The 27,682-nt window shown below is 38.9% G+C and overlaps 4 protein-coding genes across 7 annotated transcripts in view; 3 read left to right on the forward strand and 1 right to left on the reverse strand.

The window, feature by feature from the left end:
* The first annotated feature begins 336 nt into the window (after nt 1–336).
* klhl23 (kelch-like family member 23) lies at nt 337–4,568 on the forward strand. The gene is made up of 4 exons (XM_039817075.1): nt 337–1,012; nt 1,184–2,413; nt 3,637–3,789; nt 3,864–4,568. The coding sequence occupies exons 1-4, from the start codon at nt 1,006–1,008 to the stop codon at nt 4,172–4,174; spliced, it is 1,701 nt and encodes a 566-aa protein (XP_039673009.1). The 5' UTR covers nt 337–1,005; the 3' UTR covers nt 4,175–4,568.
* Nucleotides 4,569–5,104: 536 nt separating this feature from the next.
* On the forward strand, nt 5,105–10,408 carry ssb (small RNA binding exonuclease protection factor La). The gene is made up of 12 exons (XM_039818479.1): nt 5,105–5,269; nt 5,794–5,859; nt 5,954–6,057; nt 7,460–7,634; nt 8,179–8,286; nt 8,377–8,480; nt 8,858–8,929; nt 9,022–9,064; nt 9,145–9,285; nt 9,371–9,557; nt 9,655–9,777; nt 9,874–10,408. The coding sequence occupies exons 2-12, from the start codon at nt 5,800–5,802 to the stop codon at nt 9,951–9,953; spliced, it is 1,197 nt and encodes a 398-aa protein (XP_039674413.1). The 5' UTR covers nt 5,105–5,269; nt 5,794–5,799; the 3' UTR covers nt 9,954–10,408.
* On the reverse strand, nt 8,450–12,217 carry mettl5 (methyltransferase like 5). Of its 3 annotated transcripts, none has more exons than XM_039818480.1 (7): nt 11,960–12,217; nt 11,769–11,883; nt 11,465–11,649; nt 10,955–11,037; nt 10,614–10,665; nt 10,494–10,543; nt 8,466–8,565 (listed from the first exon to the last, which is right to left on the reverse strand). In XM_039818480.1, exons 1-7 carry the CDS (start codon nt 12,057–12,059, stop codon nt 8,503–8,505), a joined length of 648 nt encoding a protein of 215 aa, XP_039674414.1. In that variant the 5' UTR covers nt 12,060–12,217; the 3' UTR covers nt 8,466–8,502. The 3 variants fall into 3 exon arrangements, with proteins under 3 accessions (XP_039674416.1, XP_039674414.1, XP_039674415.1); XM_039818481.1 differs by lacking the exon at nt 8,466–8,565 and adding an exon at nt 9,974–10,088 and having other exon boundaries at nt 11,960–12,216; XM_039818482.1 differs by lacking the exons at nt 10,494–10,543; nt 10,614–10,665 and having other exon boundaries at nt 8,450–8,565.
* Nucleotides 12,218–14,119: 1,902 nt separating this feature from the next.
* The window catches only part of ubr3 (ubiquitin protein ligase E3 component n-recognin 3), a 46,879-nt gene continuing 33,316 nt past the window's right edge, over nt 14,120–27,682 (forward strand). Inside the window, exons 1-23 of one of the 2 annotated variants that reach the window (XM_039817841.1) lie at nt 14,120–14,608; nt 15,996–16,135; nt 16,455–16,607; nt 17,000–17,155; nt 18,061–18,101; nt 18,378–18,444; nt 19,129–19,259; nt 19,537–19,765; nt 20,180–20,359; nt 21,004–21,137; nt 21,304–21,390; nt 21,472–21,537; nt 21,656–21,745; nt 21,847–21,975; nt 22,105–22,157; nt 22,248–22,381; nt 22,677–22,762; nt 22,847–22,988; nt 23,963–24,059; nt 25,100–25,241; nt 25,551–25,655; nt 25,744–25,914; nt 27,554–27,586. In XM_039817841.1, coding sequence (XP_039673775.1) covers nt 14,175–14,608; nt 15,996–16,135; nt 16,455–16,607; nt 17,000–17,155; nt 18,061–18,101; nt 18,378–18,444; nt 19,129–19,259; nt 19,537–19,765; nt 20,180–20,359; nt 21,004–21,137; nt 21,304–21,390; nt 21,472–21,537; nt 21,656–21,745; nt 21,847–21,975; nt 22,105–22,157; nt 22,248–22,381; nt 22,677–22,762; nt 22,847–22,988; nt 23,963–24,059; nt 25,100–25,241; nt 25,551–25,655; nt 25,744–25,914; nt 27,554–27,586 — 3,000 coding nt within the window. In that variant the 5' untranslated portion in view covers nt 14,120–14,174. The remainder of the gene's footprint in view (nt 14,609–15,995; nt 16,136–16,454; nt 16,608–16,999; nt 17,156–18,060; nt 18,102–18,377; nt 18,445–19,128; nt 19,260–19,536; nt 19,766–20,179; nt 20,360–21,003; nt 21,138–21,303; nt 21,391–21,471; nt 21,538–21,655; nt 21,746–21,846; nt 21,976–22,104; nt 22,158–22,247; nt 22,382–22,676; nt 22,763–22,846; nt 22,989–23,962; nt 24,060–25,099; nt 25,242–25,550; nt 25,656–25,743; nt 25,915–27,553; nt 27,587–27,682) is intronic. The other variant, XM_039817842.1, reaches the window with a different exon arrangement.

Genomic DNA, 27,682 nt, shown 5'->3' on the forward strand with positions numbered 1-27,682 from the left:
TTGAGCTGGATGCACTTAAGTATTTCCATTTTCTGATATTTACTACTTTTCCACTATATTATTGGAAATATTGTACTTTTCACTCCACTACATTTATTTAATAGCATTATGTTACTCTTTACTTTGCAGATTCAGATAAATAAAATGAAGAAATGCATGATCTATTATTAAAATAAGGATAAGACTTAATCCCTTCATGACATTCACAAGATACCTGGCAGTAAGAAGTAGAAAATAAGTCTCACCATTAAATTACAATTTTCACTGTGACTTCAAAGAATGATCTTTTTAGTTAAAGATTTAAAACGTTTTCCACTTTTAGTAAGTAGGCCTACTAATATTTCAAGACTGTTAATAGGCTACTCTCCTACGTGCTTGAATTCCATGTACTACTGTTTTACTATAGTACGGGTACAGACACGCTGATGTGGTCACATGTCTCTGATCTTGTGCAGCAGTGAATATCGTGCACTGTGCCGTTAATCCTTGTTAGGATTAGGTAAAGCCCACACTGAAAGTGGGTTCAAAACGCCATGGCAACGACAAGAATGGGGGGGGGGGACATGAATAGTGAAGAGTGCTGTGGCTTCTTGTTTGTGCTGTATTGAAGGCGACGCTCATTTGTATAAGATTTGTATGCTATGTGATGCTTCGTTCTTCTCCGCCTGTTGAGTACACTAATGCGCCGTCCGTGAGTGCATCACGAGACTGGATGGATGTTATATTAAGGCTCAGGGAGAAAATAGCGCTGTTGGGTGATTCCTCTGTATGGTGGCTTGGTTTTGTCAAGGACCTGCTGGTGGAGACGTGTAGCAGGAGAGAGTAGGAGGAGGGGTGTGGAGGGGGGGATGACCGCTGCACACAAATACCAAAATAGGACAGAGCTGTCTGCGCCAGTCCTGCACGAGCTAAATTGAGGTTCATGTTTTTTTTTTTTTGAAGAGGAGCGTTCAAAGAGGGGACACTGCCGAGTGTTGAAGAGCGCGGCTCATTCATGGAAACAGGATGAGAGGTAAGCCTGTAGTTTCTCTTCCTAAATGTAGCCTTCTATTTATGAATGAATGCGTAAATAAAGGGACATATTGACATCGCGATTTTGCTTTGCTTTAGCCTACTACCAGTCTTTACAGCAGATTGTGTAATTTGACCACTGACATAGGCCATTTGCATGTATTTTCCCCAGATACCATGTCACATAAGCCAGCTGAAATCTACACATACGACTTCTGTGATAGTGGCCATCCAACAGAGCTCCTTGATGCACTCAGGCATTTCTACGTTAGTGGCCTGTTTACCGACGTTGCTCTACAATGTGGCGAGTCCGGACAGGTGTTTCACTGCCACAAGGCGCTGCTGTCAGCCCGCAGCTCATATTTCAAAGTCATGTTCACAGCTGATATGAGGGAGAGGTCAAACAGCGTCATCAAACTCACCGGGGTAGACTGCGGGGTCCTGGGTGTTCTGGTGAACTATGTGTACACAGCTCAGGTATGCATCACTGCGAGCAACGTGCAGAGCCTGCTAGAGGCTGCAGATCTCCTGCAGTTCCTTTCTGTGAAACAAGCATGCGAGGAGTTTCTCATTCGCCTCCTGGATGTGGACAACTGCCTGGGGATGCATGCTTTTGCTGAGCTGCACCTGTGTCCCAGCCTGGAGAGGGAGGCCCGCAGAGTGATGCTGAGCAGGTTCACGGAGCTCATTCAGCAGGACGAGTTCCTAGAACTGGATCATGGGAAGATGACCTCACTTTTGTCGGCTCAGAACCTCAACGTGCAGAGGGACGATCTGTTGATAGATGCTGTGGCCAAGTGGGTGACCCATGACTTGGATAATCGTGTTCACTGTGCTGCAGATTTGCTGCACTCAATCCATCTGGACCTGGATGAGATTGACTTTAAAGCTACTTTAGATGTGCACAAACCATGCTTGCTGAACAGTGAAGGGAAGCTTAAATCTATGATCATTCAGGCTTTAAGGTCCAATGGCAAGGAGATGTCTGCAAGCAGAAAAATGTCTTCCAGCATGTATGTCATCGGCGGATACTACTGGCATCCTCTTTGTGAGGTTCACATATGGGATCCTATCAGCAACACCTGGGTGCAAGGAAAAGACATGCCTGACCACGCAAGAGAGAGCTACAGCGTCAGTTTACTTGGAGCAAATATCTATGTGACTGGTGGTTACAGGACAAACACTGTTGAGGCTCTGGACACAGTTTCAGTTTATAACTGTGACTATGATGAATGGACCGAGGGTTGCTCCATGATCACAGCGAGATACTACCACTGCTCTGTGGCTTTGCATGGCTGTATTTATGCCATCGGAGGCTACAGAGGAGGAGCACCAGAGCAAGAGACAGAATATTATGATCCTTTGAAAAAGAAATGGTTCCCTTTGGCCAAAATGATCCAAGGTATGCAAAATATTAAGCGATGTAGGCATTGATGCACTGAAGAGAAAGGAGAAAGAATAAATTACTGTTGAGAAAACAATATCACTATAGCCTCAATTTAGTAGCTTTATTGGAGTTTCTGATTTATATTAGCAGATTGAAGTTGGTTTAATGGCATTCTTGATTCCCATTTTTTTTTCTCCTGAGCACTTTAAGGACTTCTTGTCCATGTTGGCCTAAAATCAGTGAGTAATTTACCTTCCATCTCCTGATGAAGATCGTGTGATTTGATTGAAAGCTCCTAAATAGCTTCTAAATTGAACTTGTGGTTCCTGATTGGTTCCTGTGGTTACTAATTGAAAGTAAATGTTTATTATTTTTATGTTTATTGGGCTTATTGAGCCTAAAGGTTCATTCTTGTCCTTGTAATAGCAGTTTGACAAAACATTTAACACACGTTCCACTTACTTGTCTTCTTTCTGAGCTTTCAGCCACAGCTCAGGTCCATCATCAGTTTGCTCAGTTGCCATGGTTATGCTTCAGTTGTCATCAACAACTGAATCATCTCCTGAACCTAGATATAGCTGGAAGCCCCAAAATAAATTGACAAGGGGAAATTGAGTTTTAAAAAAGTGCATGCTTTTACATTTTTTCAACTTAAAGCTGCACTAATCAATATTTTTATATTAACACTGGATCACATGAGTACTTGAGATCGTTCAGCTCATTGGTTTGGTTTGATGGCCCACGACTTTATGAATTAGTTCACTCTCACTGCTATTATCAACAACATTTTCAGACACAGGCAGCTGGTTATTAGTGAAAAATGTTCTGATAAACCCATTGTATGCTACCTGCCCAGCACCAAAAGACAGACAGGCAAAGTTAGTTAGATAGCTAGTGAAAATAGTGAAGGGATTTATTTGCTAAATGGCCAGATATTTCTCTCAGGAGTTGCTGGAGAGCAAAACAGATCTGAAAGAAGAGTAATTATTTGCCAGGTCAGCAGAAACATGACTCCATATGAATTCTAAAGTTGCTCCAGATCTGTTGAATGTGTAAATAAGCAACTGTTTGTTACATGTTTTCTATATCAACATAAGGCGATTGTATGTCAGTGTTGTGTTTTCAGCTTGTTGCGCTTTCCCCAAAAGGTTTAAATAAATGCAGGTTTAAGTTTTATTAACATTTATAGACATAAGTGATTGATCAAATGATACCTTTAACCTCTGTTTCCTTTGAAGGTGTAGGAAATGCCACTGCCTGTGTAATGGGAGATAAAATCTATGTGACCGGAGGTCACTATGGGTACAGAGGAAACTGCACCTATGAAAAAATCCAAGTCTACAAGCCAGATGTCAATGAGTGGAGTATCATTACAATAAGTCCACATCCAGGTATGAGAATAAGAAGAAATAGGAATACAAAAATGCTCATTACTGTATTCTAATTTGAAATCCTCTGTTTTCAGAGTACGGGCTGTGCTCTGTGTCTCTCGACAACAAGCTGTATTTGGTGGGTGGACAGACGACTATCGCAGACTGCTACGACATAGAGAGAGACAAATGGAGACCAATATCAGTGATGAAGGAGAGGAGGATGGAGTGTGGGGCGGTGGTAATAAATGGTTGTATTTATGTAACAGGGGGATACTCCTACTCAAAAGGGACTTATCTGCAGAGCATTGAGAAATACGACCCTGAGCTGGACTCTTGGGAGATTGTGGGGACTCTTCCAAGCCCAGCCAGATCACATGGAAGTGTTTGCGTTTACAGTGTTTAGTGTCAAATCCTTATCACATCATTTTGTCCCAAATGAATCAGATGGTGAATTGTATTCTGTCAAAATCTGCAAATGTCAGGTACACACTATCACACAAGATGTCGAGTTAGCACATTATACCTGCCTTTATAGGGCTACACATTTGCCAAACTGTGAATACACTGTAATAACAAGCATTACACTTAATCTCAGGGGCTTCACAAGTAGCACTTTAGTTAACTTTTGGGTATTTCTGTTTTTATAGATTGAAAGGAAAGACTAAGATTTAGAAAAAATTGTATTATTTAAAACTTTACATATACACGGAATCCACCTGCGATTACTGATGCATGTTTTTTTTATTTTTTAAATACAACTGTACTTGATTAAATAAATTACGACCTGTATGATGTGATTTCTGCCTGAATTTACCAGTGAGCTCCATACAAGGTACATTGGACAACTTGCATTACATTGTATCTAAACCTGATCTACAATCACACACACTGAGATTTATGTTTGGTTCCATCCAACTTTTGGATGTTAATATTTCAGGTAAAGACTGTTGTAATATAAAGGCAAGGCAAATGTATTTGTATAGCAAGTTTCAACAAGTAAATTAAAAGAGCTTTTTATTAGACTTAAAAATACATAATTAAGACAGGATATAGCCTAAAGAAACAAGGCAATATCAAAAGATGTATGCAATAAAAACAGAACATAAGTAAGCTAAAAGAATACAACTTTATAAATAAAACAATGAAAACAGCGAGGCGCGTATGGCTTTATAAAAACGTATTTTTAATACGTATTTTATTCCGGACGGATGGCATGAGACGCGAGCTTTTATTTTGAAAAGCAGAAGGTCGGGGATGGCCCCAGACGGGACGGCATGACATGGGACGGCATGACATGGGACGCTCCAGGCTGCAGCCATACAGTCTTGAAAACAGCCGGAGAGTCACAGCCACAGTGGAGGTAGCGCGGAGACGATCTCTTTTTGGTCCTCGGTGTGTTCCGTAGCACGCACGCAGCACTTCCACAACGTGCAAGCAGAGAAGTGAAGATTGTTGGTTTCAACGGCTGAAAGTGCTTCTAGCTGAGACTCAACGTATCGTAAGTATAACCTTTCAAGATGTGTAAAATGTCTTTTATGGTTTCTAATATATCACCATGGAAATGTTCGGTAGGTTTAGCTACTAAAGAACAGAGGAGACATTCTCGCCTAGCATGTTTGAGCTGCATGCTTCTGCTAGTATGGGAGTTGCGCAGAGTGTAGCTAAATTACTAATTTAACGTTAACCTACGTAACGTTATTAAGTAATTTGCGGCTGACTAAATATAACACTGGATAAAACATGTAGCTACTATCAAAAGCTGTGACTTTTAGTGTACGGAAAAAAAGCGTGGCCGGTGTAACGTCAACGTCACAGCTGCAGTTTATAAACCAGCATGTTAGCTATCAAGCTAGCAGCAATAGCGGCATACAGTCGGACTCTTAAATACATCAGAATAAACGAGAACTGTTTCCTGTTCATGCCAACGTTAACTTTTCATGTTTAGAATTATGATATAATTCACAAATGGGTTATATCTATTAAATCTTTTCCTAATTGTTTGGATAACTGTTTTCTACACAGAACAATATGGCTGAAAAGAAAGAAGAGATGACTCCACTTGAGATGAAAGTGGCACGACAGATAGAGGTAATTCAGATTGTAGTAGTTATATATTTTATATATTATTTAGTAAAAGTCTATTAAATTCAGCTCTAAAAATGTCTTTAATTCCCACCTCTAGTACTACTTCGGGGATCACAATCTTCCGAGAGACAAGTTTCTCAAAGAACAACTGCAACTTGATGATGGCTGGGTGCCTTTGGAGACGATGCTCAAATTCAACAGGTTTGTTATACCCGTCTATATCACATTCTGTTTAACTACTGTTAAACAATTACTAAACAAATATTACTCACATTTATTTTAGTCATATATTCACTAATTGCTATCCTTTGTGTAATATCAACACAGTTTAGTTGAGTTTCTAATAAACAGTGACCTGGGGGGACATTTTGGGGTGCTAAAATAAAATCGTGTCTTTAAGCACAGTTTTTTTTTTTTCAAAAAGCTTGGTGTTCATTGTTTTGTTACATTTGGCGTCCTAAACAACACAAAACCAAGTGATAACCCTCAAACACTTATTTTATCTGCTGGGGTGCTCTAAAACTGAACTGAAATCCAGTTATGCAGCATAGTACCACAGGGAATTTTGGCTACAGCAAAATTAAGAAATCTAGTCCCATGCTTTACCATCCTCTACAAGTTTTGCATGTTGAGACATGTGCAGAAGGATCTAAAATAAGGCAGGTGAGTCCAGCAAATAACGGTGGCTGGCACTATCTGTGCCCGTACTATAGGTAATATTAGTGTAACCTGCAATCACACTGCTGTTATTTCATTGTTTGGGTGGCTCTCTGCTATTCTGACCCCACCTTTAACCTCAAGGGAGTGTGTGAGATCACAGAATACTAAAGTAATCCACTCTACATGTAGACAAGTGTAGTACTAGTGTATTATTCTTGTGGAAAGCAACCGTAGTTGTCACTGACCAAAATATGTGATACTGGCATCTCACAGCATGTGGACTTCATCCCCAAAACACTAGCCAAATGATTAACATATCAAAGGCTGTGGCAAAATTGTTTGCAACGCACATGTGTGCTTTGTTTTTAACAGCTGATGAGGAAATATTTGCTTTGACATCCCTGATTGGGGTCTCACCACCTCAACATGACTGAATCAGATACTGAAGCTTCCGTAACAAGATATGGCAAACGTCAACTAAAAGCCATGTTCACCAAGGAATGGTGAGGTGGAGAATTTTTCAATAAGCTGACGGGAGGAAAGCAAAACTGGTGTTTGTGAGAGAAAGACAGTGATGACTAATCAGTTTGTGTGAGTCATGGCAAACGGGACAAGATTAGCAAATGTCCTCACCCTGTCCCTAGCCACATCATACACACATAAAGACAGACACACCTCCATTAAGAAAGTAACATTTTGCTGAATTTAAGGGATATTAATAAGTGTCATTAGACTTGGAGACTGTCGTATTGACAACTGGGCAAAATCCAACTGCTTAAAGTATATATTTGGAGGTTTATGTAGACAGAAGTCATTGTGAGTCAGCACTTTTACTGGCTAATCAAGCCTAAGTACTTGGAAAGAGCAGTGCAGTAGTAATAAATTGCCTTTATTCCCCTTTGAGTTCAGAGTATTTGTTGAAACGTCTGTAATGTCTTCCCAGACTGAAAATTTTAACTACAGAAACCAACATCATCGTTGAAGCTCTCCAGAAATCAAAGACTGGCCTCTTGGAAATGAGTGAAGACAAGACTAAAATCAGGAGGTCTCCAAACAAACCCTTACCCGAAGTGAATGATGATTACAAAGATGCTCTTAAACACAAATCTGTGTACATAGTAAGTTTTTAAATGGAATGGACACTAATTTAGAATTCTTATTTCAGTTAAAACATGTATTTATTTTTTAGGTACACCTAGCTAAAACTAATGCAGTGTAATACAAATGTTCTGTGGAATATTTTACTTTCATAAAGGTTCTACTTTTCAGTTTTTGTTGAAACTGTTTAAGAGAGGTGTTGGTTCAACTGCACTTGAACAGAGAGGTGTTTCTGTCTTTTAGCCTATCTATGCTCTTTGATATAAATGGGCAGGAAAAACTAATAGTAACACGACTACATCCTCAGTTGAACAACACCTCTCTAAAACAGTTTCAACAAGAACTGAACATTATAACCTTCATGAAGGTAGAGTATATTGCAGGACTGTTATAGACTGATTTAGCTAAGTGTACCTAAGTATACATTTACATTCTATAAACTATAGACCGGGTGTTTTCCTACCTAACCTCTTCATGTCATGGTACTCCGTATCTGTGCTAAATTTACATAAATGCTGTCACATTTTTGTACATAGTGATTGTTCTTTGCTTTTTCTCATCTAGAAAGGGTTTCCTCTCGAAACTTCCCTTGATGAGATTCAAGAGTGGCTAAATGGGAAAGGTGCAATAGAAAACATTCAGATGAGGAGAAACCTACAAAGGCAGTTCAAGGTAAATTAAATATGTTTAACAATTCCAAATGAATTTTTTCCAGTGACTCTGGGGGCGTTTTTCTAATAACTTGAAGTTATTCTTTTACAGGGATCAGTGTTTATCTGTTTTGACACAGAAGATTCATCTAAGCAGTTCCTTGAACGTTCAGACATAAAATCATTCAAAGACAACGAGATGCTTGTGTTATCCAGGTAGGTTGTACTGCTTCTTGGTTTAAAATGTATCTGCAGTGGACAAATGCTGTGTTTTGATTGAGAAACAACGTCCGCTCAAGATCTGAAAGGGGAAAAAAAAGTGGGAGTGACATATTTGATTATTTTAATGCAGAGTTACTCCGCTTAATGTAAGTAACTTGGAGGGAGAAAGTAAATGCAGTATGTGCAAAGGTTTTGCATCCCTCTAGTCTGTCGGACCTTAAGCCAGATCAGCACATTAATTTTAATAGATTAAACATTAAACTTAATAGATTTTGTGACTGTTTTAACTTTAAGTAGTTTTTATAGTCATTTTTAGAGGAGTAGTAGTAGTAGTAGTAGTGATAATCCTGTCATTGCTGTCCTGCTTTCAGAGAAGACTACCATGTAAAGAAAGCAGAAGAGAGAAAACAGTTCAAAGCGGAGAACAAAGCCAAAGCTAAACAGTGAGTACACAAGCAACACCTTTCTGTCCTAAAATATACTATACATTTTGTGAAAAATTACTGACCCTCCCCCGCCCAATACAAATCTTTAGGGACAAGGAACAACAGCAGAAACATGCAGAAGACAAAGAAATGGTAAGGTCCTCCTCAGTGCTAACAAGAGTACATTCTCCTGGCAGGGCTCTGGTCACAGTAATATGTCATTTGGGTTACAGGGTCTGCTTTTGGATGAACAGACGGGTTGCCTGTTGAGGTTTTCAGGAGAGCTTGAGGATGTTTCAAGAGAGGACTTTCATGAATTGTTCTCTGGGCATGGAAAGATAAAGTGGGTTGATTTTACAAGAGGGGCCAAAGAGGTAAGGAAGCCCTCCACCACTCAAGCCTTGCACTCAGGGTAAAGAGTGATGTAGTAAAAATGATGTATTTTTTACTTTCAACAAGGGCACCCTCCTTTTCGATGGGATTGCAAAGGAAGCGTTCGATAATGCCAAAGAGGCGAAAGGAGGGGAATTGAAAATCAAGAACAACAGTGTTACATGGCAGGTGCTTGAGGGGGATGAGGAGAAAGAGGAACTGAAGAAGATCATCGAAGCTCAACAAGAATCATACAACCGGTCCAAAAGCAGAGGTACATACCATTTTCAAACTGATCTAAAGGAATTTGTAAATCCATCATAATTTATTCTATTTGATTTTATGTTGATGTATCTTGTCGGTCTTAACAGCTGGCAGAGGAAGATCAGGTGGCAGAGGAAGAGGAGGCCGAAGGGGAAGAGGTGGCAGAGATCAAGGCAGAACTCAGTACAAGGGCAAAAAGACTAAATTTGAAAGTGACGATGAGGACGATGGTAAGTTCAGCATCTTGCAGACCTTCAAAATGTGGTTCAATGGCAAGATATTTATCGACTCTAACATTATTATATCTACGGTGATTTTTCTTCTAGCTCCCAAAGCCCCAAAGAGAGAACTAGAAGACGCTGATGGTCCCGCAGCAAAGATGATCAAAACTGAAAACGGATCTTAGTCACAAGGTCACACCCAGAATTTTTCTTTTGTGAAAACATTTATTATAAACCTTGAGAATGCAGAGGCAATTAAATCCATTCCAGTGACAGCTTCAGGCTTTGGAGAATCGTAGGAAGTCCACCTGGATGTCAACCTAGACAACAATTTGCAAAGCTCTGTCAGTTTTCAGCCTTTTAAGTCCCTGTATATTGTGCCTCACATTATTTGTGTACCTTATTTCTCCTCTTAGGATGGTTTTGATTTTATCATATTCAACATAAATTTGTTTGACAGTAATTTAATTACACATGAACATGTAGTAGGTTTTGTAAGACCTGTGTGACATCTAGAAGCTGTTTGCCTTTGTTTTTTTTCCTTGGAGATTTCCTACAATGACTGATGAGAACGTCTGCTATTTTTATTTTAAGTTTGCATATGTCAATAGCAAATAAAACGTTTATAACTATTAATCAAGATCTGTGTGAATGCGTTTTGTCAATTACAGTTTGAGACAAACACAAAATGCGTCCCTCAGTAGTGTAACAGTATGTTAGCTTACCGACTTCTTTTTGTGGAACTTGTAAGATGCTGGCAAGTCATATCTTAGTTCTGTAAAGAGAGTACATAGTAAGTGTTTGAATATTTTAGTTAGAGAGAAGATGTACTGTATTATTCTTACCTGCTATTACTTCCATTTTCACTCCCCAGTCATTAGCCTTCTTTTGTATGTGCTGTAATCGGATGAATTGTATTTCAGTCTTCACACTACTGATGTAAACTTGAGTCAGTCATAAAAATGAGGACTTGAGATTTGACTTGACTGTTGTGGGACTTGAGGCTTAAAAGTATTTCTCAAGTTTTGACCTTTTCATTGAAAGGACATGGTTACAGATATGTAAAATCACATGTTAGGGTCATCAATTAGACCTGAAAGATGTAACCTGACTTTGGCTTTCCCTCAGGGACTTAACTTGGACTGAAAAGCGCAGTCTAATACCAGAGTGCTGTAAATTAACTTACCTCTCGTGTTGATGTTTTATGGAGTGAATACACTGCTGTCTTTGCCATTGTTATAGCAGCCCACAAGAACTTCATGTCCATGCCTTGAATAAAAACAAATTTGAAGTTAAACGCATACATGTAACTCAATAGGGCTACACTTATTTAAAGGGGTACTCCACTGGTCCAACACATGGAGATCAGTATACATTTAACAAGAACTACTCAATGGGAATCTTTCCCATTTCTACAATCTATGCCATATGACCTTAATGTGGCATAATAATGTAACCGTATTCAGAAAATAAACACTTCTGATGTCAGAGTTTAGAAGTGGACTTAAGATAAGACAGGGAGGTCCTACTGAAAGATGTTATTGGGTTGCATCATGGGGACTGTATGCTCGAGAGTTTTTGTACCTTGACCCACAAAATGGGACTACAAGCGAGGATCTCTTGGCCTCTGCTTAATTTGTCAAATGTCCCCCATCTTTATAGAAGCACAAAACTAAAAGTGAAACTGTGTACTTACCTTGGTTGTGTTTTGTCCCAAATGGTGGATTCATTATTACGGTGTCAAACTTTTTGGCATAAGCCTCTGCCTCCAGAGAACACAGGTCACACTGGACCAGATCCACGTTAGAAATTTCAAATTCCTCTGCATTTCTTCTGAATATGTCCAGTGCATCGTTGTCAATGTCGAAGCCGACGCACAAACTGGAGAGAGAGAGGGAGACAAGGGAATGAGGAATGAAGCTGATTGAAAAGTACATTTGTTTAAAATTCTTGTTGACATGATTGAAAACAATGCATTGATGATGGTCAGATGCTCTCACCCTGCAGCAAGCATCGCAGCCCCGATGCTCAAGACTCCACAGCCACATCCCAGATCTGCCACTAGTTTACCCTCAATGTCATTAAACGTGTTTTGGATTGTATAAAGCATGCATGCTGTGAAAAAAAAAAAAAGTTAACAACAATATGCGACATTAGCAAACTATCCTATGATCACACGTTGTCACCTTACCAGCAATATGAGGACTGGTTGGATATTGCTCAAGAAGAATTTTTGGCTCTTCAAACGCGTCCACTTGCTGTAGCCAACTCTCTAACTCTTTTAGTTTCATTACTAGCGACTATGATGACCCAAACCTGTGTGCACGCTGTGCGACAACCCCGATGTGTTGTTTAAAACCGTTATTCTTCAACTAAAATAGACAGGAGTTTTATTTTGAGCATGGTTGAAGACAACTTCCTTAACAATGCGTGCATCATCCAAAACATTCCGACTTTGACCCCGGAACGCGTGCTGGTAGTTCCTACAATAGACTTTAAATATTAATATTAATGGTCTATGGTTCCTACGTGCATTTTTGGTTTGTTTTATGAAATAATGTATTTTATGCTGTATCAAACAGGCATTTTAGAATATGATTTAGTTAATTTCAATACAACTGATAACATGATTGCCAGAAAAATATCAAATAATTAATCATCATCATAATAAATAAATACAAAAATGGAAATGCAATAAACAAATAGGCCTATAATAAAATATATAATAATAATTAAAATGTGAAACAGTGTAACAAAAGTGTAACAAAGTGGGATTATATAATTCAATAATTTACAGTACCTACTAAATGCTATCCTATTTGGCCCTCTCCGTACAGCATTGCATGTGAGCACTTAGTTGGCTTGATCAGTTACTTAGAAACAAGAAAACAAAACAGCACGGATGACTGTGCATTAATCTCGCTTTGCCAGACCTTCCTCCAACTGTGCATTAATCGAGGCAAGACTTTTCACTCATTGCACACTGAGCATAAAATAGCTTTCATTTATTGACAAATAATTATGGTAAACAAAACATACAAAAACAGAAAATGCCAGGGGCTCAGACAGAAATCAATCAGTTTATAAAAATGTAGATTCAAGTTTTAATATCTTTCTTGTTTTAAAAATGTATGATTGATGTAATTTAAAATTTTATTTCGTTTCCATTAATTGAAAATTATGGTTTATGATTGGAAAATTGAGATATATGAATATGATTTTTTTATTTAATTTTTATTTGACAGGGACAAATGCATAGAACATTGCCTTATAAAAAATACAAAGTAGATGCCATGCATACAGGTTTATAGCCATGACTAATTTGCAACCCCTGTCCCTGGTTAGGCTTTTAAAATTAAAACAGAAATATATTGTTTATTTAATGAGTATTAATATAAACATTTTTAACTATTAAAATACATACAATAAATACATCCCATACATGAAATAAAATATGGACTTAAATGAATATAGAAATCACTATAAAACAGAGTTTAGACACATTTAACAATACAAGAACACAAAAGTATGCATATGTATGTGCATGCTAACATATGCAACATTGTGTTTGTATGAATTGTGTTGTATCTTGTACAGTCAGTGTTCACAGAGTTGTTTCAGTTTCAGCCATTGCTTTAAATGTGTATTAAAACCCTTGAGTTCTGTCAATGTTTTAATTTCTAATGGTAAGGCGTTCCACAATTTTATGCCTCTTACTGAAAATTATGTCTGACCAAATGTTGTTTTACGTTTTGCCGCTATACAGTTAGGCCTACCACTTATTGTGCCTCTAGTTCTTATTCCGCTCTTTTGTTTCGCTACTAGTTGACAGAATATTTCTGGTGCAAGGTTTTTCACACACTTAAAAATTAGTTTTAGAAATGAATAATTTACAAAACTATCAAAACTCAATATATTATGCTTCCTTAAAATGAGGCAGTGGTGCCATCTTACAGGTTTCTGGTCCATTAATTTTAATGCCTGTTTATATAATGACCTAATGGATGTAATTGTTATTTGATTGGCCTGACCCCAAACAGTAATGCAATACGATAAATGAGAAAATATCATAGAATGCATAAACTGCTGTGCTGCCTTAATGGATATTTTGTGAGTAATACGATTAAATTGATGATGTAGTATTGATTTCTTTGGTAGCAGAGTAAGATAAAAGCCCAACACTACATTTTTATAGGAAAGGGAAAATAATTCAGAGTCAATATTGCGACTCATTTTTTATACAGTCTATGATTGCGAAAAAAAATTGTAGGGCCATGGCCAAAAAACTTTTAGTACATTTGGAAATCTGTCAGCCAACGACGACGTAACGGGCCGTATCGCGAGAAAGCCCGAGAACATGGAAGCAAGACAACAAAAATAAATTTGTGGACAACAAGCCATAGTGCATGATGGCGGCGTCGCTGGTACGCCGGGACAAGAAAGCCACTGCCACCCACTTAAAGGCAGACTTAAATCGCACTGACAATAGCTCCGGGGTGCGACAACTTCATGAGCTGCTCGACGCTGTGCTTAATCCCGAAAAACCAGCGGCGGACACAGAGGCTCTTGACTGGTGTAAATGTCTAATTGCAGGAGGCGAAGGTTTCGAGGATTTCTGCAAAACGGTCCGGTCCTATGACAACGCGACTCTGTGCGGCTTGGTTTGGACGGCTAATTTCGTGGCATATCGCTGCCGGACCTGTGGCATCTCCCCGTGCATGTCACTGTGTGCAGAGTGTTTCAATAATGGAGATCACACGGGCCATGATTTCAACATGTTCAGGAGCCAGGCTGGTGGGGCCTGTGACTGTGGAGACAGTAATGTCATGCGAGAGAGTGGGTGAGTCCAAGCTAGTTAGCTGCTTGCTAAGCTGGCTAAGCTAACTTACAACCAGTATTGTTTTGACAGGTCTTGGTGGGAAGTGAGCTAGCTACCTTCACCAATACAATTTCCGGATCTGCGTTTGTTACATTCATTAACCTTTAGTCTGTTAACGTTATAGCTTCCAGATAATTATGTTTGAGAACTTACGAATTACTGCCCGTCAGCAACCGTTTTGAATATTACGATGCTTCTGTCATTTATTGATAGGAAACCCTGAACTAAGCAGCTCTGCTTTGAGGGTTAAAGGTCCCATGGCATGGTGCTCTTTGGATGCTTTTATATAAGGTCTTAGTGGTCCCCTAATACTGTATCTGAAGTCCCTTTCCCATAATTCAGCCTTGGTGCAGAATTACAGCCACTAGAGCCAGTCCCACAATGAGCTTTCCTTAGTATGTGCCATTTCTGTATCTGTAGCCATTGAGAAGGAGAGGGGAGGGGGGGATTGGGGGGCAAGGTGGATGTTGGGGGTGTGGCCTTGACCAACTGCCACTTTGCTCGTTTGAAAGCCATGATGTCTCTCTTTCTAATGGGCAGGCCAAATTCTCTGGGCGGGCAAAGCAAAGAAAGGGGAGGTAATCTTGCTCCTTATGACCTCATAAGGAGCAAGATTCCAGATCGGCCCATATGAGCTTTCATTTTCTCAAAGGCAGAGTAGGATACCCAGGGCTCGGTTTACACCTATCGCCATTTCTAGCCACTGGGGGACCATAGGCAGGCTGGGGGAACATATATTAATGTTAAAAAACCTCATAAAGTGACATATTCATGCTATGGGACCTTTTAACATTAGCCAGCCTGGCTAACCATAACAATAATTATTGTACCAGCAGCTGTAGCTGGAGGTTTCTATATATTGCCGATAGATGACATAGATATGGTCTGGTAGTTTGATTATTGCGATATAAATGTGTTGTGATGTAAACGTGATATAAATTTGATGCCATGAAATATTGTGGCATCAAATTTGGTCAGCATCAAGCAGCTGACTTTGCTGTAGACTGATTCCTCTCAGTCAAACAGTCTACAGCAATATGAGGTGTAGTAGTTTGTGTGTTGCTAACCAACCATATTTAAACCTCAACCCAATATCCAACTCTACAAGTTGCTGTTATTACAAGTATTAGCCTACAACTTTTAAAAACAAACAAAATGAAATTATATTCAAACCCAACCTTCTGATTTAGCAGGGCCATTATGGAGTCCCTGCTGGATTGATACTTAGAATGATTTAAGATGCCTAAGAATTCAGACAAAAATGAATTAATGAAGGAGAGAAAGAGGGATAATCTCTCAGATCTTCATGAGAGGTCTGCAACATCAACATTTGTTTTTTTTCTGACAGGTTTTGCAGACGGCATCGGTTGAGAACAGGGGAGAATGTCCCCTCAATACCTCGAGACCTTCTTCTGATGTCTGAGATGGTTCTTCCTCGCTTTATCCTGTGTATCATACAGTATTTGAGAGATGGATACATTGAACCAGGTGAAAACACTTAGGACAACAGTCTTCTCTTTACAAAGACATGAGATGATATACTTTGACCTACTGACCATTTTAAACAAAAGCTGTCACTATGAAACATTACTTAAAATGTGTCCGGTGTCTTTTAGAAACCCAGTAATCAAAAGTATTCCATGTTCTTCTTTTAAAACATTTTATTTATAATGTGGATCTCCTGTTGCGTGTCAAATGTAAATCAGGATCTGTTGTTCTAAATGGATACTTGTGTTTTACAACTGTTTACATCCAAAATTATGTTCACAAAGTACTGAACAGTACATCTCTTATCTTGCTTTACCAGACACCTCAACTGAGCGAGATCTACAGAAAGTCCTGCAGCAGCTGGAACCTCAGATATCCTTCCTGGAGGAACTCACAAAGATGGGAGGCGCAATGAGGACTGTACTGACAAAGATCTTGACCAATCAGCAAACATTCAAGGACTTGAGCATGGGTAAATATCTATACTAGAGTTTGTGTTAGACCAATACTTGTGTTGATAATTATTAAGCATTGCCATACCACAGAATTTTAGTGTTTTATTTTCCCTTGGTTTTAGGAAATGTAATGTTATTGTGTTGTTGTTTCTTTAGTGTCACACCTATGAACATTTTTAAAACTTAAAAAAAAAAAAAATGCATATACTATGTTTAACTTATCGTTAAAATATAAAGAACCGTTTTTATGGTCTGCATTTTTATTCAAGCCATGCATTTTGTAGCAGAATACCTCATCCAGGTCTCCTTTACTTGAAATACTGTGCATTCGCTTGTGATAGTTTTCTATACCTTGAGGTTTTGACATTCAAGTAATTGTTGCAATTTATGTTTTGCTCCACTGTTGCAGGCCAAGAGGAGAATGTGTATGCTCAAAGGAACTATGACAAGTATTTGTCAGCCTTGAAAAATTCAGGCCTGGTTTCTGTGGAGGAGAAATCCCAAGGTGCTGCTGCTGATGCTACTGGTGATGCTGAAGGAGGTGCTGGAGCAGTGGTCCTATTGGGTAAGATGACCATTACACTTTGTATAAAGCATATTTTTATTAACTTTCTGTCAGCTGTAGCTGTAAGTGACTTTAAAAAGGTTTTAAAATTCTTGATAATTTGCGTTAAATTTTCAATTAAAATTTTTTCCATGCCCTGCAGGTTCCAGCAATCATAAGTTTTCTTTCACATTTTATTCCATAGAAACACAGACCTGTGAACTTGCAGAAACTACTTTTTCCACACAGTATACTTGAACTCTCCACACATCATAGCTATTCCAGATATTTGTGTATAATATCATTAGGTTAAGATAGACAAAAGTTTATCGCCAAACAGTTCAGACTTCAGCACATATTTCTAGAGAAATCAAACTTTGTATACATAATTTATAAGTAATTACAAAGTGACCCCCCAACTAGAGAACAGTGGCTAAGCATAGTGGAGGAGATTTATGACATGGAGAGGTTCACTCATACCTTGAGAATGCGGCAGGATCAGTTTGAAGGGAAATGGCAGAAATGGAATTATTACAGAAGGGGTGAGGACGATATCACTAGGAATGACAACTGAACAGGACAGAATTGTTGCATTGTGACCGAATGGAAAAACCTATAAGCTTTGAATGGAATGTTAATGGTTTATTTATTTATTTTTTGATGTATTTATTTACTTTTATGTCTTGTTTTGTGTGTATTAGTGTACTTGAATGGAAAAAATCCAAATAAAAATCAAAGTTTAAAAAAAAAAAAAAAAAAAAAAAAAAAAGTAATTACAAAGTGTGTTGCAGCTTATTTTAACCCATGTTGAATACTGGGTTGAATCACAAATCTGTGATATCTCAGGCATCTGCATTTGTTTGTCCAGTTGCTTAAGATGCTGCTAATGGCTACTTGTGGCTAAATGTTTTTCTTGGTGTTCTTAGGAACGACCGCACCAGGGAGCCCAGATGAGTCTAATAAAGAGGTATGTACCAGCATCACACATAGAATAGCTAACTTATTTTAACTGTTTTTAACTTAAGTTTAGTTTAGGGTTCAAAGGATTATTCCAGCATTTCTTTTGTATTAATGTATGAATAATTTCATCTTTAAATGTAAAGAAATCCCACCCACAAGTGATCAGAGCCTGTCTTAAATTATTCAACCATCTGAAAATCCAAATGTATTTAGTTTATGTTTGGGATTTTACTTAACATTTTGTTAACCTGTTGGTTGAAATTTGTGTTGCTTTTTTCCTCAGGAGGACCAAGATGCAGGGCAGTCTGTTGGACAGAGGAAGAGGGTTAAGCTGAGCAGCAATACCAAAGGTATATGTTGAAGCAATAGCTCACAACAGGCCGTGGTATGTTGTAATAATTTTACAGCTAAGGGGCGTTATCTCGGCCTTAAGTAAGTGAATGCTTTTATAAAACGATCATCAAGTATAGCAATATGAAAGCTATAGTCACATTTCACTTTTTTATTAATACATAATAATAACAACCCTACCACAATAAAATAGGCACTCCTGGGCTGGCTGCCCACATATACACCAAGGTGGTTGCTATGGAATGTAGGTAACGTTAGCCTACACTAGTGGCTAGCATAGGCTATTTCTTTTGCTTATCGCTAAAGGGTTAGTTCGGATTCACCGAAATCACACATTAACACAAACAAACCGATCGATACAGCAGTAGACCAGCAACTCCTGCATTCTGTGAGGTACTATTACTGTATTTGTCAATGGAGTCTGGTGGCTTTGTAGAGAGCATGGATAATGAAAGGAAAGGTCTATCTGACGGCAAGGTAAAGTGGTGAAAATAATGTAAATATAATGTACACTTAAAGTGATATTTGTTGATTTTTCTCAGGTGCAGAGTGATACTTATTGTGCAAAGGAATTAGACGTCATAGCTGTTGCTTGATTTGAGCTACCCGTTTTATAAAAGGAAAATATAATGTACTATGTTACATGAGACGGCCACCTTATTATATGCCTTTTCTGCCCTCAGACCCATGTATTATTGAATCTCTGAAGCATAAATGCTTTCTGGAGGAGTTGCTGTTTTGGACAATAAAATACGAGTTTCCCCAGAAGATGGTCACCTTTCTGCTGAACATGTTGCCAGATCAAGATTACAAGGTATTTTCTCTTTCAAGACTTCAAGACTAATATCACTTTAAGATGCATGTCTGGCCTTTTATTGTAATATAATGTCATGCCACATTATGGCATAGGCTCTCAGGTAACTGAAATGATGCTTGTCATATATATATATATATATATATATATATATATATATATATATATATATATATATATTACGTTTTGAAAGCAAATGGAATCCTCCTCTAAAAGTGACAGCATCATAGCAGTAAACCTTAATTGTGTTATGGGCTTTTCTCTTCCTCTCTGGCAGATCACTTTTACAAAAACATTTGTTCAACATTATGCATTCATCATGAAAACACTGATGAAAAGCCACGAGTCAGATACCATGTCCAACCGCATTGTACATATTAGTGTGCAGCTGTTCAGCAATGAGGAGCTGGCTCGACATGTGACAGAGGAGTGTCAGCTGCTGGACATCATGGTCACAGTCCTTCTCTACATGATGGAGAGTTGCCTTATTAAAAGTGAACTTCAGGGTAAGTTGTCCAAATGTTTCTGATGTCTAATTAGTTTTAAGAAGGAAAAACTGGGCTCCTTTCAAAAGCGCAAAATGCAGCTGTTAAGTTTGCTTTGTACATCATTCTCTGTACAGAAAAAAACATGCACAGATGTTTCATCCCTCTGGCCTTTCTCATTGTGCAGGCTCTGATTGAAATAAGGTTGAATTTGTAATTTTTTTACTGCAGTCTTTTTTCATATATACTGCAGACAAGATTGTTACCCTGTATGGCAGCCCAGTGTTGAGTTTTGTAACTTAGACTATTGTCTTCCTCTACCTATTTGTCTCTTTTTGTTGTTAAATGACTAAATACAAAGTGAGCCAAAATGCAATTACCTCAATGTCCGTGCGTTTCCTTGTCTCTTTTTTTTCTTTTTTCTTTTCTTTTTAGATGAAGAGAACAGTCGCCATGTTGTGGTGAACTGCAGTGAGGCTCTGTTGAAGAACAACACCTACTGGCCATTAGTTAGTGATTTTATTAACATCCTCTCACACCAAAGTGTGGCGAAAAAGTTCCTTGAGGACCATTCATTGTTGATGCTGTGGATGAGCTTTGTGTCATTTTTCCAAGGTAAGTCATAGTTGGATAGGTAAATGGTATATCCAAAGCAATTTGTTGCCCATGAGGTCAAACACGACACTTGATTTAAATGATTGCTTGTGCAGATTTTCAGTTAGATGTCCTATACCAACACTGCGCTTTAGACAGAGGCTGGCCTCAACTGTTCTCTACTGATAATGCCTCATAGAAAAAGTGAGTTGTTGGTCAGTCTCTGAATTAGGATTGTGGTTAGTGCTGCTCACTTGCCATGTGTACTCTACCACAATCCTAAAAATAACACTCACCCTCTCACAGTGGGCTGGAGTATCCTCTTGCTGACTTTATGTGCACAGGGCCACTATTACATTGTATGTATTTCTGCTGCACTGCTCCTGCTTTAAATTATCGTGTTTAATAGAGATTTATTTTGCTTTCATCGGACACTTTTGATTTCTAAGAATGAAAATCTTTTTGCTAATGTGGAAACACACATGTCCACATACATTCTATTATGTACATGACCAAACATATATTTTAGGGTTAAAGAGGTCTACACTGAAACAAAAGGTCAAAACACAAGGTCCACAAAAAATTGATTTGTTCATATGAGTATTATAGAGCTATGGATCATGTGGTGACTGTCTAACCTTTGAAACCATTTCCTCCTGTGATAGGTATGAACCTGAATAAGCGGGAGTTGAATGAACATGTGGAATTTGAGTCTCAGACATACTATGCAGCATTTGCAGCAGAGCTTGAGGCCTGTGCACAACCAATGTGGGGTCTCTTAACACACTGCAAAGTCAAAGTAAGTCCAGTGTTTTTACACTCAGATTGCTCTCATGCACATCTCCTGTGTGCTAATGTGATGACCTTGAATGATTAATGGAACATGCATCTCAAGCATCCTGTGCTGCATGCATTTACCGTCTAACCCTATATAATCTTTAACATGTTAAATTGTCTGTTAACAGGAGACTCAGGAATATACTAAAACTGTGGTACGCTACTGCTTGGAGACCCTGCAGATCTGGTTTGATGCCATTGGCTTCATCGATGAGGTAAATTTAAAAGCCAAACCACTGTGTTTACAAGCAAGCCTTCTCCTCCCCTTTTCCTTATGGCTCCTATATCTCTTCTAGCCTGCTCCAAATCAAGTGACATTTCACCTGCCACTGCACCGCTACTATGCCATGTTCCTCAGTAAGGTATGTCAGAGGCTCTCATCTCTTAAGACATGACTCTGAAGTATATTCTTGTGTGTGTGTTGTTGTTTTTCTTTTTCTTTTTTTTTTTTAAGTTAATTGTTTGATTGAAAATTCTCAGGCTGTAAAGTGCCAAGGCCTGGACCTGGACAGCCTCCTGCCTGACCAAGAGATGCTGATGAAGATCATGGTGCATCCACTCCAAATCCAGGTAACACTAGAGGCCCATAAACAGATTTGTGGTTTGTATTCATGTATGTATCCCCTTCAAGTCTGTAGCCACATGTTAATTAAAACTATGTATGGCTGTAGGCATGCCTGTCCGAGATCCACAGCAACATGTGGGTCAGGAATGGTCTTCAGATCAAGGGACAGGCTATGACCTATGTGCAGTCGCACTTTTGCAACTCCATGATTGACCCAGACATCTATCTGCTCCAGGTTTGTATTTCTGTATTATAGAAAATTATCTTGTCTCACTTATATTTATATACTGTTTTAACAATAATCATTATTTAGATTTTTGTTCCTATTTGAATTTTGAATTTCTTATTATTTATATATTTACAGGTTTGTGCATCAAGACTGGATCCTGACTACTTCATCTCAAGTGTTTTTGAAAGGTAACTCCTACACATGCATTCATGTAGTATTTTACATTTTGAATGCAACACAGATTAGTAGCATTGTGCACACTGTCTTCTGTCACACAGATTTAAAGTGGTTGACCTGTTGACCATGGCATCTCAGCATCAGAATGCTGTGTTGGACTCTGAGCAGGAGAGGCCGATGCTTGAAGGAGCGCTGACCTTCCTGGTCATATTGACAAGCCTTCGCGTTCATTTGGGTAAGTGGTACAATGGAGAATGCACACAGAATGCACAGTCTACAGAGAGTAGGAAATGAACACACTGATTACAATATAATAAAATAAGCCTATGGTAAAATAAAATGGCGTTTTAAAAAAAAAAAAGAAAAAAAAAAAGAAGGAACTGTGTTAACCGGCACACTATTGCTTAAACTGACTAAAAGACACAACATGCTGTTTGCTTACAATCTTAGTTCTGCAAATTGGTATTTAATGTCTGGCTATAATCTTTGTCAGTTTGTCTTTATGTTCTACTTCTCACTCTCCCTAACAGGGATGACAGATGACGAGATCCTTCGGGCTGAGATGGTCTCGCAGTTGTGTATGAATGACCGTACACACAGCGCGCTGTTAGACCTTGTATCCTTCAATACAAATATGTTAAAGGGAAACTATTATTCAGTCATCCATGGCAATCTTTTTCCTTAAGCGTTTTTTCCTTAGATTCCTGAGAATCCCAACCCAAAGAGTGGCATTGTACCAGGGAGTTGTAGTTTTGAGGAGATGCTCTCTGCTGTGGCTGACTTCAAAGCACCAGTGTTCGAGCCTGGAGGCTCCATGCAGCAGGGCATGTACACACCAAAAGGTAGGGCATTTTGTAGTGAAGTTTAGGACATGATTAACAAACATTCATTGTAACCTGTTTAACTGTTTTGAAAAGTGAAGTGATGTCACAGAAGTGGCTGGTGTGATTAATGCTGACTAGCTGGCTGTCAGGTTTTGCTATTATTATAGTGCGTTCTATTTAACTCGGAAGCCGGAGCTGGGAATGACGTCACACCCAAGTTGAATGCGCTCCATTTCGGATTTTCATTGTTTTCATTAGTTCTCGCCCGGTTAGCCATTGTTAGCAATACCAGTTGATAACAACGCATTACGTGTGTGAACGGAGTTCCGAGCTTGGAAATCCGAGGTCGGGGCGTATTTCCGACTTTGACCTCGGAAAATGCGAGTACAAATGGAACGCACTATTAGGTACAGGACCCAGACAATAACCTTTCTGAACTTAGATGCTGAACGCCCTCTGGTTGTTTGTGGCATCTGCACAGTGGGGTTTGTTTCTGCAGGATAGTGTGAACTTCCTAGATATAGATATATATGTCTGCTGCCCTCCACTGGCCAACAGTAGTGTTAGCAGTTACAAGGACTGCAATGTATTGGGAATTGGGCGTTCCTTCCAAATTGGGAGGAAAACTACAAATTAATTTAAAATTGGTACAGTGTGCCATGGAATATTAAGCAAATCACTGGGCTGTATTTTCTGTTTGAATTGTATTGTTATAATATGGCACAAAGTTGGAAACAAAGTTATACTAATAGAACTATCTTACACAACCCACCGAGAGGAAATACATGTAATGTATTGTAATTCAGACCACACACTTTATATTCAAATTTGTAGGTAGAAATTAGTAAGAAATTATTGTCATTAGTCCTCAGCAGACCACTTGGGGGCAGGCTTACACCACTTGTGTGGAGCAGGTGAAAATAGGAAGAAAGTGAATCAATGTCACTTTGTACCAGAGGTTAGAAAACATTTCTCTCCCTTTTCTCAACTAGCGGAGGTGTGGGAGAAGGAGTTTGACCCCATCATGGTCGTTCTCAGAACGGTCTATCGGCGTGACGTCCAGTCAGCAATGGACAGATACTCGGCATTGTAAGTTAACACTGTTGCCTTGATTTCCCAATGAAATGGTTTGTTTATATAATTTAGATATTTGATAAACGATGCTTTTTCATTAAACCATTTCTAGCACTGTATATCACATATTGTCCTTGCATTATGCTTGACTCCATTAATTTGTCGGAGTATTCATATTCAGTTGTCCCTGACAAAACCAGCCTGCATCATGCTCTGTTCAATGTCATTGGGTCACCTCTCTCACCTGCCTATGAAGGGACATGATAAGAAAGGTCAGGTCTACCGGGTGCTCACGTCGGTTCTAATTAGATAGCTGTTGCGAAAAATCGATATTTCGGTCTAAATTGTAATAGGATTGAGGAAATCTTTCTTGTCTGATTGTGGTACAGATGTCTACCAAGACAAACGTGTCCATGGAGGTGAAGGAGATACCTTCGAGGTAATTTTCGTTAAGGTCGCTGGAACGTGTAAAGATGCTAATTATAACGAAATGGTCCCTCACTGAGTGCTTGAAATGCTAGTTGGGAAGATAACCTTTTTATAATGGGATTTTAGGCCTTCTTTGGTATACCTTGAAAGTATAGATGGATCACTGATGTAGTTAATTATACTCCAATACATATATTTTGGTGTTCTAAACCAGATGAAACTAAGGCATATTTCTCGTTAAAACATATTGAAGCTGCCATCGCCACCTTCAGAGTCTGATACCAGCCTCATGTTGCTCATTCGTGCTGTTTGAATATGATGGATTGCCTGTCAGGCTGGCCCTGGTTTTATACAGCAATGATCCCATCATCACTAATAGAGTGAGAGACTGTGCTGCCCGTCGGCTGCTCTGTTGCATAGACTAAAACCTTTTCTATGGTGGATTACTCTGAACAATGTAAAATGTCACTTTATCAAACTCTTATTTCTATCATTGTCTTGCTTTATGCGGAAATTCAACCTTTTGTTGCATGTAAGCTAGCATAGCTAGTGGTAATTACTCTGTTCTGTGTGTTACCGATTCTTCCTCTGATATTTTCTTTCTTGTTGACGATGATTTTGTCTAGTTTAAAACAGTCTGGCATTCACACCGGCAACCCATGGCCACCTTACAAGGAGAGGACTCCTCTGCATCCATGTTACAAAGGCCTAACCAAGCTGTTGCACTGCAAGACCCTGCACATTGTGATATTCACTCTCCTTTACAAGGTGAGCCTTTTAACAGCTAGTGTTTATGTGGTATAATACAGGGCTTCCCTTTTATCTCAATTCACTACTTGAGCTAAATTAGAAGTGCTTATTTTTGCTATTTTTAATTGGTGCACATGTAAATATGACTTGGCAACTAATTGATAATGACATGTTACAAGATATTGGTACAAATGAAAAAGGCATAATGTAGAAACAAAAAGACAATTAATTGGAAAAACTATTGTTTAAGTCTAACAACAGTGGCATAGTTGCGGGGGATAACATCTGGCTGTTTTCAGTATAAACTAATAGTTTGATATGTTCTAGATATGGATGGATCATCAGAACATGTCGGAGCATGTGCTGTGCATGGTGCTGTACCTTATTGAGCTGGGCTTGGATAACCAGGTTCAAGACAACAAGGAGGATGAGGTGAGATGGATGTTTGTGTTTCAACCACTCTCCTTGCTGTCCAGACTTCTGGTGTCCACCAGTGTCTTACAGGGTCTTATGCTTCCAGGAGCCTTGCATTGAGGAGCACTGCCATGACAGCTGGTTCCCTGGGACAAACCTCCTCTCCAATCTGCACCATGTCATCAACTTTGTGAGGGTTCGGGTTCCTGAGACAGCTCCTGAAGTGAAAAGAGAGGCCCCTCCCAGCACCAGCACCGAAGCTTCTTCCTATGGCCAGGTAAGATGTAGCTCTGCATGTAGGCTGAGATGGATTACGGTACTATTGATTAAAGTGCGATGTCACTGTATTAAAACAACTGGAAGTGAATCTTCTAGTGACTATACTGACTCCCAGTTTTTTTTATTGACTATATGCTTCCTGCCAGCACAAATGGCACTGAATTAAACTAGTGGCTGGGAAGGTAAGTGAACATCTAAATGCTCAAGACCCAGATATTTTTCACAGGGGATCTAAGCTAAAAGGCTAATGATTATTGAACTGGTATCCAAAAATACACTTCAATGCCAATGTTGCTGTGTATCTGCTCGATTGTAAGGCAATTGTCTGCCTAAAGGTTAAGGTTAACACTTGATAAGTGTAGAGCATGCCAGACTGTAGGTTGCTGTCAGTTTTCTTTTGGTGTCTTTTTGTCCTCCAGTGGTCAATGGACCAGCGCAATGCAAGTCAGGCGTGGTCTCCAGTCGTTCAGTTTGGCATACAAAACACACGTTTGTATTATGCTGATTTTAATTGATGGCTCTGTGCGGCAAGTAAACAAAACACAGTGTGTACCAACAGCATCATAAACACCTTTTTCACATGGCAAGTAGTGGCTAAATCTAAATAGAAAAGGTGCCATAGTGTCTCTAACAAATCTGAAAGGCTGTGAAAAGGGAGAATTTGCTCCACCTGCTGCTATTTGATTATCAGCTGATGGGACTTAACATTATACCTGCCGCTTCATATGCCACTTGTGCTTTCATTCAACTTTCCCCACCCTTGCTACTACAGTAACAAGCAGCATGCCGGCAAAGCCAAAGGGACTGAGCCAAAGACGTGTCTTGTCATCAACATGAGGTTGCCAAGCAGCCAGTTGAAACTACAGGAAGTGATTGCTCCCAGTCAAGAAATAGTCTGCAACTTAGTAGTGTAAACAATTTTGCCCCTTCAGATTTTTGAAAAGTTCACATATCAGATTTCACAGTTGTTGGTCATAAAGTTTGGGGTCACATCCTATAAGGACCATTTTTGCTCCAACTTCATATTTCTATTGGATATTAAACTATTGGATGGATTACAAAGACATTTAATACTTTTTTTTTATGGTCCCTATAGGATAACTCCTAGTGGCTTTGGTGGTCCCCTGACTTTTCCATGCTTAATGTAACGCTTATCATGCTAAAAATGATGATGATAATAATAATAATAATAATAATAATAATAATAATAATAATAATAATAATAATAATTAAATGTATATAGCACCTTTCATAAAGAGAGTGTAGCTCAAAGTGCTTTACAACAAAGTGAGAAACCACAAAACAAACCAAAACATGTAAATTAAAACAAGTGAAGACACTTTAACAATTAACAACAAACCGAGGCAGCAAATATGGAGAACCGGTATGCCACGAACAAAATAAAACAAGGGAAAGCTTATATATGTATACTATAATAATAAAATGAACAAAGAGTGACAATTAGTTCAACGTAACGTTAGCACATTACAGCAACAAAAACAATCTTGTCCCATTTTCTTTGAGTTCTACCCTGGCATGCGTACGGTTTATTTATCATCTTACATTGTTTGTTTGGTTGCCTTCATACTCATATCATTGCTATTATTGTTGTTTGTTTTGCTGTACTTGCTCCACAGAACTCCAGGCGTCTTACAGGGAATTGGAGAGAGGTAGCTATCTACTTCCTTTTATATAAAAAGGTTGATAGCTTTGATGCCACTAGCAGCTGTGTTTGTCTACGTTTTGTCTTAATCATGAAAGGATTT

Source organism: Perca fluviatilis, chromosome 12, assembly GCF_010015445.1.
Source record: "Perca fluviatilis chromosome 12, GENO_Pfluv_1.0, whole genome shotgun sequence".
In the NCBI taxonomy this organism is placed as follows: Eukaryota; Metazoa; Chordata; class Actinopteri; order Perciformes; family Percidae; genus Perca; species Perca fluviatilis.

Coding starts and splice junctions, on each gene's coding strand:
- klhl23 (XM_039817075.1), top strand. Junction 2,414..3,636: donor TTTGGCCAAAATGATCCAAG/GTATGCAAAATA, acceptor TTTCCTTTGAAG/GTGTAGGAAATGCCACTGCC. Junction 3,790..3,863: donor TACAATAAGTCCACATCCAG/GTATGAGAATAA, acceptor CTCTGTTTTCAG/AGTACGGGCTGTGCTCTGTG.
- ssb (XM_039818479.1), top strand. CDS start 5,800: ATGGCTGAAAAGAAAGAAGAGATGACTCCACTTGAGATGAAAGTGGCA. Junction 5,860..5,953: donor AAGTGGCACGACAGATAGAG/GTAATTCAGATT, acceptor TCCCACCTCTAG/TACTACTTCGGGGATCACAA. Junction 8,481..8,857: donor GAGATGCTTGTGTTATCCAG/GTAGGTTGTACT, acceptor TCCTGCTTTCAG/AGAAGACTACCATGTAAAGA.
- mettl5 (XM_039818480.1), bottom strand. CDS start 12,059: ATGAAACTAAAAGAGTTAGAGAGTTGGCTACAGCAAGTGGACGCGTTT. Junction 11,884..11,959: donor AACCAGTCCTCATATTGCTG/GTAAGGTGACAA, acceptor TTTTTTTCACAG/CATGCATGCTTTATACAATC. Junction 11,038..11,464: donor TGGGACAAAACACAACCAAG/GTAAGTACACAG, acceptor TTTTTATTCAAG/GCATGGACATGAAGTTCTTG.